This window comes from Lichenostomus cassidix, chromosome 17, assembly GCF_008360975.1.
Source record: "Lichenostomus cassidix isolate B80296 chromosome 17, HeHo_3.0, whole genome shotgun sequence".
Taxonomy (NCBI): Eukaryota; Metazoa; Chordata; class Aves; order Passeriformes; family Meliphagidae; genus Lichenostomus; species Lichenostomus cassidix.
The window spans coordinates 1,359,273-1,374,062 of record NC_139497.1 but is presented as its reverse complement, the minus strand read 5'-3'; the positions used below and the strand labels follow the sequence as shown (position 1 = coordinate 1,374,062).

The 14,790-nt window shown below is 46.2% G+C and overlaps 1 protein-coding gene across 5 annotated transcripts in view; it reads right to left on the bottom strand.

Annotated features, from left to right (window-relative positions):
* Positions 1-1,047: 1,047 nt before the first annotated feature.
* The window catches only part of DENND1A (DENN domain containing 1A), a 142,839-nt gene continuing 129,096 nt past the window's right edge, over positions 1,048-14,790 (bottom strand). The window contains exons 20-24 of one of the 5 annotated variants that reach the window (XM_085076713.1): positions 13,661-13,720; positions 9,816-9,904; positions 6,695-6,823; positions 4,209-4,464; positions 1,048-3,916 (exon numbers count right to left, since the gene is read on the bottom strand). In XM_085076713.1, the coding sequence (XP_084932839.1) occupies positions 2,636-3,916; positions 4,209-4,464; positions 6,695-6,823; positions 9,816-9,904; positions 13,661-13,720 (1,815 nt within the window). In that variant the 3' untranslated portion in view covers positions 1,048-2,635. The remainder of the gene's footprint in view (positions 3,917-4,208; positions 4,465-6,694; positions 6,824-9,815; positions 9,905-13,660; positions 13,721-14,790) is intronic. The other 4 variants (XM_085076712.1, XM_085076715.1, XM_085076714.1 and 1 more) reach the window with 4 other exon arrangements.

Below are 14,790 nucleotides of genomic sequence, written 5' to 3'. Positions count from 1 at the left end.
CACAAAGAGAGGGAGCTGGGGAAACCTCTGCTCTCTCTGTTCACCTTACTGAGCCTGTGCTCTACATTTTACCATTAGTCCCTGACTTTATGGGCAAAAAAAAGACTAGAATGTGGGAAAAAGGGACTCTGTGTCCAATGGCTGTCCATGTGCAGTGAACTGGAAGCCTCCACCCAGAGTGAACAAGGTGCAGAACTGGTTTTACCTCCTGTGCAGCAGCAGATGCCTCACAAACTTTGAAGAGGTTGGTTTTTCTTGGTTTCAGTCTTTTTTTTTTTAAATAAACTTATTTCTCATGGCAGGAAGCAGCTGTAAATAAGCAAAGTGGTATCAAACACAGCGTGAGTACAGGAATATGACAAAGTTGAGTATAAAGTGACTGATGGATAATACCAGGAACAGTTTTTATGCTGGATTACTAAAAACATTCCAATTCCTTCTAGTTCAGAACTAGAGCTGATTCACAGCCTGCCTGCTCTCCCAGACAAGCAAACTGTTTACATCTGGCACTATCAGGAATGAATCATGTTAGGAATTCCTGAGTTTAAATAAGACGAAAATCCCTAAATGCTGTCCTAAGGGTAGTTTGATTCCTATGCTACAAGAAACCCCAAAAAAGTCTCCTGCTCGCAAACCCTACTCCAGAAGTGAGGACAGTCACAAACTCCTTGTCCTCCTGGGTCTCAGAGGTGCTAAATAAAGTGAAGGATAAATAAATTGGTGTTAATACTCCTTAGTGCCCCAAAACTGACTTAGCAAATGATCCATAATATAGGTAAAGTAACTGGGGAAGGAAATGAAGTGCAGTGGGACAGAATTTCCTGAGTGGTTTTAAGCACCTATAATAGGCTCCTCAGTGTCTGATCACTGTGTGACATTACAGAGTTTAAAAAAGAGCCTGTGGAGCCCTGCTTGGCACAGGCAGGACTGTCCAATGCCCATTCACATCCACCCTAATCCAGAAAGTTTTATAGCAAAGGGGCTCTGAAATGCCAGACAATTATATAACGCTCATATTCTGAACTGTATAAAATAAAATGGAACTGGTTCTTAGACTTTAAATATTTTACTATGCAATACTAAACCCATCTGTCTTTCAACACAAAAAGAAAATACAAATCCAAGTGAATGGCTTGTCAGAGGAACAGCACTGTACAGAAACAAAATATTCCTGGAATACTGTAGTCTTTCCAAAACCAGCGGCATTTCAGATATTAAGAGCATTTTTCTTTTGTACTGCCCAGATTCGAACACAAAGACAGCCATTCCCATTCCCCAGAGTAAGAAAACTTCCAAGATTACATGAATAAAATAGATACATTGGAAATCAGATAAAGCTTTACAAGAATTTCCCCATGTGTCCAAGATGATTTCCTTTATCAAAGGCTCAATGGTGACATGATTCCCTCTGCGAGAGTGACAGGTTTTACACCAGTGTGCCCAGATACAAAACAAACCAAAAAAGCACCACTGAAGTGAAACAGAAATGATCAGAGACAGCAGCTTTCCTGGGGGATGCTGAGGCTCTTGTGAAATGTGTGGAGAACACGGAAAGGGGGGCTCAGAACAGCCAGCTGAGCATCCCCTGCGCTGCTCGGCGCCCTCTGCACTCGCAGGCCAGGTGGGACCAGCCCGAGGCTCCAGCGAGGCCACAGAGCCCACATCCTCCTCCTGGACACGCCCTGCCCTCAGCCCCTCAGCACAGAGGCCTTCACCTGATCTCAGCAGCTGGGAACCTTGATACCCCAAGTTTTTTCTCTTTTTTGTTTGTAATAATCAAGTAAGATATTGTTACATTCCATTCATATACTGCCATTTATAATATTGATAGATAATATTAAGATACACATATATAAGAACTAGGATACTCTTTATGGCCTCTATTTTCTGATGAATTTAACAAAAACAAAGTAAAAAAAAAAAAAAAGAAAACAATTGCTGGTGTTTCCAGTTTCCCAACAGAGATGCAGGACCAGTCCCTGAGCAGCTCTTCTGTGCTGTGGTTTCCAGGCCTTGTGACAACTCTGTCCCTGCTGTCACTGTTCAGGGAGGAAGTCACAAGTGCCACCAAAGCCCATCCAACAGCACAGCCCCTGGGAGTGGCTGGGGTTCAAGGAGCACAAAGCAGAGCCCGAGGGATCAATTCAGTGCAGCCCACAGGTCAGGCTGGTTTGCTGCACTTTGCGTGGAAACAAAATGTTATATTTCTGTGTGTAATTCCAGAAAAACTGAGGCCCATTCCCAGAGGCAAGAATGAACCCCAGCGTAGTGTGCTGTGTCACACTCCAGGTGTGCCAAGGACTGAAAATACAGGGAAGGAGTAACTTGTGCATCAGTAGTACTGCCTGAAAAGCTGTGTGTGGAAATCCCAACCCAACCCACCTCCCCTCATGCTTTGGTCAGTGCAGGAATCCCAGGGTTGGGTGGTGGGGAGTGAGGGAGCAGTGCCAGGGACTGGGACAACAGGGGACTCTGACCTGTGGGCAAAAAGCTCTCATGAGATGCAGCTCAGTGATGGTCCTGCAGCGATCCTGGCTCAGCCTTCCTTAAAAGAAATGCTTGGTTTTATGCTGGCTCAAAAAAACCAGAAAACCCCTCTGTCACTTCCAAAAGGACACCAAGGCCATCGGGAGCATCACTCAAAGGTTTCCCATCGCTTTCTGAGCTGCTCCACCTTACCTGGTGTGGGTGACACATCCTGCTTGGTCTTTCTTAACAGATCTTCAAAAGGATCTTTTGTCTCCTCAGATTTTGAGGACAGTAACACCAACTCCAAGCCCTTGGCTGGCCTGGCAGGGACCAGAGGGGGTTCATTGGCCAGGAGAGGCAGCGTTTGTTTGGGATCTACCTTTGTGCTGGGCTGGCCCACCTGTAATGTTCGGGGTTTGGAGAGAACACCCAGACACGCTGGCTGGAGGGAGCTGGTGGGAGAAGGGCTGTGGCTCTGCAGGAGCAAGGAGCCAGCTGCTGGCACAGCTGGAGCCTGGCTGAACAGGTTTGGCATGGACAGCGTGGCCATGTGGGGTTGAGGTCTCTGCGGTGGGTAGAAGCCAGCAGTGGGGGTTATGAAGCTGGAGCTGTAGGCATGACCTAAGGAAGGGGTGAAGGAGCCCCTCGAGGGTCTGACCAGGGACACCGGAAGGGCTCCTGGCAGTGTCTGGGTGAAGGGATTCGGGGAGGGCTGTAGCAAAGGGGCTGCTGGGGCAGGATAGCCAAGGGGCTGGGCAAAGGGAGCAGCTGCAGGCCCAAAGTCACTTGGCAGGGTGCTGAAGGAGGGCGCAGTGGCTGAGCCCTGCGGGGCCCTGCCCGGCCAGGCCGTGGTTCTCAGTGGGTCCAGCAGGCTCAGCAGGAGGTCACTGTCTTTACCTGCACTTTCTGTCTTCAGCCGCACTGGCTGCAGCATCTCAGCAGTGCCTGTAGCACTGCACAGCAGCTGGGATGGGTGAGAGGAGGAATTTACAGACTGCTGGATTTCGGGGTCTAAGGACACATTCCCAGCCCCAAAGGGCTCTGGGATAAGATCTGAAACCAAGTGGCTGCGCCCATGAGTGGTGAGGATTTCTGCTGACCCAGCTGCAGTCTGGTGCTTGGAAGCCCTGGGTGCTGGTGGTGGCGGCACAATCCCCAGCTCTGGAGTCTTTCTTCCCTGTGGCCTAGGAATGGTGATGTTCCCTTGAATGGCAGGATTTGATTCATCCTTTTCTGCAGGAGCCAGGCCACTGTCTCTGCTCTGGGGTCTCCGTGTGATGGGGAGCACATTACCCAGGGCAGCCAAGGGTCTTTCCGGTGAGCTTTGGGAATACTTGGTAGGAATGGCCATATCATCATGGCCCATACTCCACAGCTTGTTGTAAGGGTGGGACAGCTTCATGCTTGGCACAATCCTGCTCCTCTCGGACACACCAAGATCCATTCTCTGCAAGAGAGCAGAACAAATATTAACTCTCAGTGACGTCCTCACAACACAGAGCAGGAAGTGAGTTCAGGCTGCTGTGAGGGAAGAGGATCTTAAAACTGAGAGTCCCATTTAGGCTATTCCTTAATTCAGAAATTAATATTGAAACATGTGAGCAAACCCCTGGAAAACAGATGATGATGATGATGATAATGATGATAATGATTATTATTATTAGGATCTACTCAGTAAAATGAAAAAGTTCCTCAGAGAATGAGCTATGTGCCACCCCAGGGCACAGGAACCCCCTGACCTGGTATTCAAAGGTGCAGCGCTGCTCCACCTCCTCCTTGGGCGTCCGCAGGTCCTCCAGGCTCTTGGCCTGGCTCAGAGGCTGGGGCTGGGCTTCCACTTCCAGGCTGGGGAAGATGTCTTCCAGGAGGTTGATATCTGAGGCCTTGCTGGAGAGCAGAGGGCTCGGGGGCAGTGGCTCTCTCGCTTTCTCTGGACTGCCCACATCCTCTCCATCGGCACTGTCCGACTCCTTCAGGGCCCGGTATGGCTGAGGCCTGGCACAGAACCAAAAATCACAAATGACCATATTTCTAATTCTTTGTTTTGAACACTATTTCCTAAGGAGCTGGATGAGCTACAAAGAGCTCCCGAGTGGCAAATAGAGCTCAGAGAGCTCCATGCAGAGCAGGCTGGGAGCAGTGCCCGAGGGCAGGGGGCATGCAGAGGGGACTTGGCACCCCGGGGTGCTCAGAAGGGCAAGACCCGAGGGGGAAGAGCTCAGAGGAAAGCTGTGGTCATGCAGGCACAGCCAGGCTGGGGAGGGAGCTCTCGGAGCAGGGATAATGGGATACCAGCTCCCCATGCCTGCCCTTGGGGCAGGCACGGCCTCTGCACCCCATGTTTCAGGCACTGACATCCTCCTGCTTCAAGCTAACTCAGCACACAGCACAACTCTGTGTTTTCCTGCAATAATTGGGAACACTGTGCAGGTTCCAATGATTTCATTGGTGTCATCTTATCAAGAAACACCACAATCCATTATGGAGACACCTCCTGTACATTCCCAGCCAAGGCTGAGTTAGCAGGATGCTTCTCTTGCACATACCTCAGCAAAAAACTGAACCAGCACATTTGCATTTTGGTGTGTGTACAGAGAACAGCAGCACGATGTGCATCCAATTAATAACAACAAGTGCCACACATGGCTGTGGGGATTGGCACTTGACTGGCAGCCAGTTGTACTGTGGCATTTAAACAAGCTTTCAATTAAAAGAAAATATTTGTGAGACCTGCAAAAACACATCCTATGAAGAACCCTCCTCATCTTTCCATATTTTATCATAATATATCTATATCATGCAAATTCACAGAGCCCAGCCTGCTTCCCTCCCCACCACACACAGAGAAGGCATTCAGCCAGCACCAGGACAGTGACACTGCAGGGACAAGGCAGACAGTGATGGCACATGGCCTCAGGGCGGGGATCTCACAAACCTCACTGTATCTTCAGTCTCACATTGCTCTAGGTCACACTGCAACCCCTCAAGGGATATTCTGCAAACAAAACTGGCCTCCTCCACCCCAAACACGAGTGGGGAAACATTTTTCTGGCCCTTTCCTCCTGAACCTCCCCATCCCACCCTCCTGCAGTCACATCCCATCCCTGTCAGCTTCCGAACCTGAGTCTGCAGCACACAATGGATTTTAGCAACTGCAGACCCCTCTGTGCCACTTGCAGGCTCCTTCTCCAGCCTGGTCTGACCCAGCTATGACAGCCAGGCTCCAGTTGTGACTGGGCATCATCCATCTCCCAGCTCCTGAACTGCCTGCATGTGGCATCATGTGAATTTCTGAAGCAGCAGCTCACAATACCCTGGCCTCTCTTCCTACAGGTTCTGGTCAAACCAGTGACTGCATTTGTTAAAGGAATGAATGCAGCTCCATGCAATTTATCTCCCTTTTATCCCCTAGAAATCCTCAAGCAGGTGAGGTTAGGAAATAACAAATCCTCTGCTGACATTCAGTGAGGGCTCAGCTCAGACCTGCCCACCGGGATTGGGATGTTCAAATAGGCAGGCAGAGGGATTTAGTGCAGCTGAACCCACAGCTGGCAGGGCTCCCCTCACCTCACACTGGCACCGTGGCAGGGGACAGAACCCTCCAGCCACAGCATCAAGAAGTGCTTCTGGCCTGGCTGCTCAGCACAGTCTTTCAAGACTGACTTACAGAGGTTTGGAAATGTACAAGTTACAAATTCAAAAACTGGATACAAATAGACCCAACAAACTTCCTGTTTCTTGTGTAATTGTCAGATTGTACTCAATGCCCTCAGAGGACACCTGCAGGGATGTGATACCTGAGAGAGCACAGAGGCTGGGATCAAACAAGTGACACTGGAAAAGGCTGATACCTGCACTGGAACAAGGCTTACAGGACAACCCAAACGCACAGTAGCACCACACAAGAATGAATGGCAGAAGGTTTGGACAGGAGCACAAGCAGCATGTTGGAACAAAGGACAAATGGAAGGGTGACATCCCACAGAGCTCGAGTCGATGTAAACCCATAAGCTGTGTGTTGCTGCAGTGTTTCATGCAGGAGGATGCTTTTTCATGCTGCTCAACATCAAAACAAACAAGCAGGAGAAATGCTGGTCATTCATCAAGCACTGTACAGAGACCCCAGGAGCATTTCCAAAGTCCCAGTACAGGGCAGGTGTCCTGAGCAATGCAAACCCCACTGTTCCAAGCTGGCATGAACACAACCAAAGAGTAAAGGATAGACCATTCAAAAGGAGCAGAGAAGAAAAAGTTTTCAGAGAAGCCAGAGACAGGATCCTCTTCCTGCTGAAATTCATCATCAGAAGAGTCCTCAGAGAGGAAGACTGTATAGTGTCGCATGGGCTTTACGAGGCTGGGGAACAGGAAGAGAAAAGGAAGTTATCGAGTGGTCACAGTGACAGCTCCTGAGGACAGAAACCAAGGGCTCTGCAGAGCCAGATCATCCTGACCCTGACTGAGTGCACAGCACAGAGCTCGGCAGGGAGTGCTGAGCTCTGCTGCCCAGACACAAAACACAGCCCTTCTCCCAAGGCAGGGACTGTGGGTGCCCAAGGGAGGGGACCATGATCCCCAGTCACACCACAGTGCAGGGGACAATACACAAACCACCTTTGTTCCACCACATTCCCTACAGAGCTGGGCACCTTTCTGTTCTTTAGACAGCTCTGCTCCTCAGGTTCTCTGAGCTCTGACTATAAGCAAACAGACATTAGATCTCCTTCTCTGCTTTTCACACATTTTGTCTGACAACAGCCTGATGCACAAGAGGAGCTGACTCCAGGGCACCTCTTCCTACTTCCATCTACTTTTCAAATTTGAAACTGCTTCACTCTAGGATAAAACCTAAGCTGTCCAAGGACTAGTATGAAATGCAGTTTGTCAAGTAAGGTGTATATGTTTCTTTCCTCAGTGGTTAACTGAGAATTAGTTCTTAGAGACTAGGTCAGGAAAAGAGAAGTTAGATGCCGCAACCAACAGCCCAAGAGGGCCTGAGCTGCCAGTGCCAATGAATGTTTATTCACAGTCAGGTCAGAGCTAATTAATAAAAAGTCTCTAACAGGTGGTAGCGGCTGCAGCTGATGGTGTTAAACCACAGTCTGTATTATTCCAATTAAAGCTGGTGCATTGCTTTCTTTCCCCTCTTCTGCTGTAACAGGTAGCCAGAGGAAGGAGGTGGGGCCACTGCAGCAGGAGACATTTGTTTTAACATTTTTTTAAACCTTTTTTTTTAAAGTAACTATGAAAAAATTCAATTTACAGTTACAGAAGGCTCCACCTAAAATAAATTAGAAAGCAAAGATACTTTACAAATATTTATTTTGCATTTAGACACATATGTCTTTGTTCCTTAGGAAAGCAAACTACCATCTAACATGATTCCAGAAAATCCAAAATTATGTCCAGCAATCCAGAGTGACACTAATTTTCCCCATGGGGAGGGGAGGGAAGGGGAAGGGAAGGATCAGTCCCTGCCAGCACCCCAGCATGCAGCAGGCTGCTGCCAGCACTGACAGCCACTCGCCTCCATCCCCATGTCAGCCCGGCACTGCACAGCCAGGACTCGCTCCACAGCACCAGCCTGGAGTGGGGGCTCCGTTTTAATGAGGAAGATCTGCATCTCAGGAGCTTTTTTCATGTGTCAGGATGCATGGACAAATCAGCAGCACATCACGCTGGCCAAAAATGAAATGCTGACAAATGTAGATATTTCAAATTTAATTGACACCTAAATGTACTTGAGATAGAAAAGAAAATATACAGAAAATGGGAGTGCAGGATATGAGAATTAATAAGGAGAATTCTGTAATAATTTTAAATTATATTTTGGTTATGAGAAAATTAAATTAGTATATTTTATTACAGTATTGCCTTTTCCTGAGTACTGAGATTATGGTACAAAGGGGTGTATGGACTTATTAAGATTACTTACTGGGACAGAAGAAAGAAAGTTTGTAGGAAACATAATGAAAATTCTGTATTTTGTGGAAGCAGCAGAACTGTAAAGACTAAAATTAACAGCAATAAACTAAATAAAAAAAAATTAAAATACAATCTATTTCCATCATGGGTATAATGTTTATCGTCCATGTTTCTATTTATCTGTGGTCTGATAGTGGCAGCAATTGAAGATACACATTAGCAGTGAGCCACACTGGACTGTCAGCAGCTTTTTAACCCAAACATGCAGAATCCTCCACAGGAACACATATAAATGTTAAATTGATTCAATTATCCTCCACCTACATGCAGTGAGTCATCAGATCAAACACTAGGAAAATGCTTTTAGTTTAAAAATCCTCCCAACCTCTGTGCAGGGCCAGCACGGCCCTTTGCAGGAGCTGCATCTGCTCCACAAGAGGGCAACCAAATTCCACTGTAAAATGGACAAATACTCCTGTACAACTGAGAAGTCACCACTGAGTTTAGGTGGGGACAGAGCATGTCCCCACCCTGGCATGGCTAGAAAGAGATGTCCATGCACTGATGGCCACTGCTGCCCCTCCAGTGTGTCCATCACACACAGCAGTGTCCTTTGGGCTGTGCTGGCAAGTTCAGTACATCCATTCCCTGGTCAGGGTCACCATTGCTAACTCCACTCTGGCACTATCAGGAATCTGCAACACATACACCTTGTCTTCTTTGCAAAAATCCTTGAAAAAGTGACAATTGGGAAAGTTCCTGAAAAAACCTCTCTGTGGTGACAGAACATGCCTGCACTCCAATGCACACAACAGACACTTGGAACCCAACACCTTCTGTCCAGGAGCAGTGGGCTGCAGCAGCACAACTGATTTGGAACATTCCCTCTTCACTGCCATAGCTAAAGTGGGGATGAATTTGCTGGTACTGTGCTAAGTGAAGCCCTAGAAGCCCTCACCACAGAGCTCACACAGACATCACGGTCCTGCTAACGCACTCAAGAGTCAGACACAGCCCCTTCTGCCATCACTGTAAAATAAAGAGTTCTGCACCCTCCAGGTACAGCCTGGCAAGAACACTGCATCTGCAAGGCTGGAACTGACAGTTTCCTTGAAAGAAAAGTGCAAAACAAAACAACAAAAAAATGAACAAACCTCCAGAACCTAAAAACTTTCACTGAAGATGCTGATCAGAGAGTGTGTAACTTGGCTAACCAGAATTCTTCAATAAGCAAACTTTGGTTACTTGCTTCTTCACACTTCCTCTACAATGTTCCAAATTTTTTTTTTTAAAGTCAAATTTTTTCTTAGTTAAAAACTAACTTTGATCTGTAGTACTTTTCAATGTCTCCTGTGGTTAGTTTCAGTTCTGGACACACTGTTTGCTGATACAAGTAGAGAGAAGCAGAGCAGCACAGTACTTACTGTTCTGGGCTGGGAACTGAAGTCCTCCGGCCCTCCACTCCAATGTTGCTCTTGGGCCTCTTAACAACATGAGGTCTTGGGGGGCGAACCTGTGACATACAGAGACATCTCATCAAACACTTCCCCTGATCCAGCAGCACACACAGATAACACATGGAGAACCACCAGTATCCTAGAGGGATCTTCCATTCCGCCTTGCTTTGTCTTTTGTGCCACAACAATGTTACAAATGAAGGTGGATACATCAATGAATCTAAAGTATGAATATAAACCACATGGACCCACGACTTGCAAATGAGATATATATGCCTATCACTAACTGTTTGCTATTAGCAAATTTGTTCCATATTGTCATTATCACTCCTGGTATTATGCTAATCTTTTGTTGTCTGTAACAAAATTCAAAGCTTTTCTGTGGAAGATGATGTTGCTGCCAATGAATCTGAAATACATATCCATCACCTCCTAATGTATGGAAATTCAGCTTGATTTCTGACCAGGATCTCCATGAGCAAACCAGCCTTATTTCAAGGAAGGGAATAAGCACTTGTGCTCAAAGTCTGTGTATGTGCCAGCCTACACTAGTGAGTAATCCTGTGCTGAACTTATCCCTGTGAGTCAAATGTGGGAATTTGCAGCATCAGGGGCAGGCTGTACAAACCAGCTTCACGTGTTTTGTTAAGAAAGTACAACTCCACCTGAAATAGGGTCAGATCTGTTGGCTCAGCTCAATGCTAATTTCAACACAAATCCATAAACACCCAAATAAAGTTGGGAATACAGCTCAGCTCCTGACCTCCCAGAGCCTGTGCTCCCTTAAGAGGCACAACAGGAAGGAGCTGTTCAGGGCCTACAGCCTGAGTGCTCTGGGATGACTAAGGAAGGTTTTTAAAAACATTATTTATTGGGGAAAGTGGGCTTTCCAGCTTTGTTTTGGTTTTGTCTTGTTTTTTTTAAATTTTTTTTCCCCAGGCACATAAACCTCAAATTTTCCTGCCAAGAGAAAGCCACCAAATTGTGTGTAGCACTTCTGCCCTACACACCAGTATGCAGAGAACAGCAGCAGCATTATTGCATTGAATTTTCATTTCAAAGGAAATGGTGCACAGCAGATATGATGAAGAAATCCAGAGCTGTATTGCCACTATTTCTTAGGAAAAAGGGCTTATGAAAAGGTCAGATGTTAAGGTCTTGGAGATCAGTCCCCACACAAGGCTGCTCCTCTCTACAATAAAGACAGCTTAAGAATGTGAATTTATGGCAGGAATGGAAGGATTAAGTTTGTGGCAACTTCAACTGAACTTGCAACGTGGTGAAACATGGGGAAAAGAACAACAGAGCTAATTAGAGGAGCTGAGCTGTCAGAGCGCGGCAGAATGGCTCGGTGCCAACAAACAAAAGGAATGGGCTGGCAATCAGCAGGATCGATGAAGAATACTGCTTCATTAGGGCTGATAAAACAGGGAGAGAGCGCCGAGAGGAGTGCGGGAGAGGGGGGGACAGGCAGGAGGAACGGGGGAGAGGAGAGCGCGAAGGAGAAAGGGAAAGAGAGGAAGAAAGCAAGCTGCTTAATTAAATGGGAGCTGGGAGCTGATGTGTAAAGCTGGCCTGTCAGCGTGCTGGGAACACTTTCACCTTTCAGGTGGGTGTGCTGCTGAGGAGGGGGAGACATGAGAGTTTGGGGTGGCTCTGGGGCCCCCCAGCCCAGCGCAACGCGGGGTGACAAAGCTAAGTGGGATTTAGAGCATCGTTCATGGGCAACTGCAGGGAAAAGCCAGAAATGAAGTAAATTCCTTGCTGGATTTTGAGTCTCACATAGCCAGAGAGGCAAGGTTAAATGCTTATCAAATGCAAAAGTAGCAAAGAAATCCAATTACGTGAGCACACAGCCAAAAGAAAAAAGGTAAACTTCCAGGACAGAATGGTTGAATGTGCTTATTACTGTCCCTATCAACTTTATGCATAATTATTATATTTTAACTTTTTCTAATTGAATGAAGTTTCCAAACAGCCACTGTTAATCCAAACAGATCTCCATTAATTAGAAGCAACAATCCTCTCTCTTCCATAATACCAACACCACTCATATCCAAAGCAGCAGAATGCAAAGAACATCTCTGTTCTGCTTCCTTAACCTTTCTTTGGTCTGTGTTTTTGGCTTTATAATTAGCAATTACTCATATTGCAAGCACTAGTGCCCATGGATCCCTCCTTGCAGCATGAAGTATTTCTCAGGAATTCTGGTATTATGTGGCCCTGTTGGAAGAGCAGAGGGACCTAGTTTCCTTCTTCAGTGCTTGTGTACAAGGCCAGGATAAATCACTTGCTGATATCCACCTCTGTAAGAGCTGCCAAGCCTGAGAGGGAAAAAGCAGCCTGCACAAAGTATTATTTAAACATACAGAAATGTGTTGCAACTATTAAAAGCCAAATAACAGTTCTGAACAACAACAAATTTATGTATATTTGGTACAAGCATATTTTTGGGATTGATTATAATAATTTACATTTATCTTGAATTTCCTCTTTTTGAATGAAGCCTTTCTGTTCCACTTACTGACACAGCCAGAGGAATGCAACAGGCGCTTTCATTATTACTTTTCCACCCTTTTATCAATCACATTGGGAGGAAAGACAGTTGAACCAACCATGTCACAGTGAGGACTATTAATACACTACAGCTGGGAAATTAAACAGTCTTAAGACCTCCACATAACAAATTACTCCATTTCAACAACACAATTCAGCAACTTTGGTACAGAGGAATCACAATATGCCCCCTTACACCTGCCAAATGTGGAACACGAGGGCATGGAAGCACTACAGGAGCCCCACAGTACATGGCAAGTCTGATCCTAGTGAAACACATCCGTGAGGGTTGCCCATGCCCATTCCATTTAAGAGAACACACATAATCATAGTCAATGCTACTTTTTAACCACAGAAAACAGAAATCTTCAGGGGAAAAAATCCATATAAATGACTCTATTAAGATAAACACCCAGAGTTAAAAAGAAGGAGGAGAAGAAACACATGCCATTGAAGTGTCACACAGGCACATGCACCAGAGATCAGAAGTTAAAACACACACCCAGTTGCACTTGTTAACCAGCTACCTGCTCATCCAAAACACATTTTAACAAGTCTTAGCAAGATTAGATTTGAAAACTTGCATCTTTCTCTTTCTTATGCACATATGTGTATGGATACCTAACACAGTACAGGTACTGCACTGCCAGTAATTTCTGTGCAGTTCTTCCATGGAAGGGTCCCTTCCTCTGGCCAACCTGCTGTGCCTTCATTTTACATCATGGAATTACCCAGTGTGTGTCATCCAGAACATGGTGCCAATGTTCTACCGCCAAAGATCAACCTTGCTTTCTTCAAGTCTATTCACATGTCTGTCCCATGGAGAATTAAGCACCCCAAATTAATTTAGAGCCTAACTTGCAGAGAATAAGTATTTTCTCTATAGACTTCTGCTTCCTTTCATATTTGAGTTCAGTGCAAGTCTTCAAAAGCTCACTGGCTAGAAAACTCTGCCAGCCAGTCTAGCAGGGCTTTGTATGTAAGAGATCACCGCAAAAGTCACACCAGACATGGCCAGAGCAGCCCCAGTTACCTGCAGAGCTGCCCGAGAGCTGCAGGGCTCGCCAGAGAAAAGCAGAACAACCGCGGGTCCCAGGGCTGTGCCGCAGCAGAGAGAAGGCAGTTTAGGAGCATAATTCACACATGGCTTTTGTGCAGACTTTGACAATCCAAACTACCAGGGTTTAGTAATGCTACGAAGAGCGGAACTCAGGCAGTGTTAAGCTGTGCCAGTGAAACAATCCCCAGCTACTCACGGGCCTGGAGGAGCGCTGGATCTTTGGGGGCGGCGGCCGCGGCGGGCGGACTCTGTGCTGCTGCAGCAAAGTGGAGACTGAATTAAAGTCACCTGCATGGAAACACCTCTGATGTCCTGGCAAAAGCAGCATCAGCATGTGACAGCACGTGATTTACCTTCATACTCACCTCACAAAATGGCATTTTTCCTATTTTATTTTTCCAAACCAGTGAGAAATCTCATGACCTATGATGTGCCCTGGCAGCACAGGTACCCCTGTCTGCCTGGGCTGAACAGCTCCTGGCACACCAAAGGCAGCAGGGGCAGCACTACACCACAGACAGCCAAAATTCACTGACAGAACAAAGATGTCCAAGGTGCATTCTTGGACCTTGAGGTCCAAGTGTTCTAGACTACATTTATGCAAATGGAGACCAGGATACACAGAACACTTTCACCAAAATCTAGAGTGAGTTTAGTGCTTGTGAAAACTTACAGAGAAGGCCTCAAACCAGACATTTAAACTTTTCATGCACTTAAAGGAGATTTTATGTTCAGATCCTGTCCTGGATTTCAATCCCAACTGACCAACAATTACAAGGAAGACCTTAAAGCATCACAATGGCCTAGAATTCAAAACTATTTCAGCAAGTATCATTTTAGTTCTGTGTAAGCGAAAATGAGCATCCCACAAATACTCTATGTATTTATATTACAATAAACTACTCCTTTGCAGGAGCCAATACTTTCATATCTTTATCCTGTCACTAGATTATTTTTTCCAGCTGAGATTTAGATATATGATTAAGCTTTTATCTCTCATCAAAAAAATAACTATATGTGTTTCCACAATAAAGTCATAGAAATGCTGCTTTGGGAAAAGATTAAAGGTGTAGAAACTTTTTTGTCTCTTGGACTTCCAAACAGACATCATGTTAACTCTCAGAACTGTGACCTCAGTGCTTGTAACAACACAAGCAAATTCAACACTAGGATTCAAATTCCTGTTATCCACTGCAGTGCTACCAGCGATGGAGTTTGTTGTGAGGCTCATACTGCACCATATCCTGCACTGCTGAGCCCCAGGAAAATCCAAGAGGAGGGTGAGACAGAGCTCCCCACTGCAGCAGTGCTCTCTGCACTGAGCAG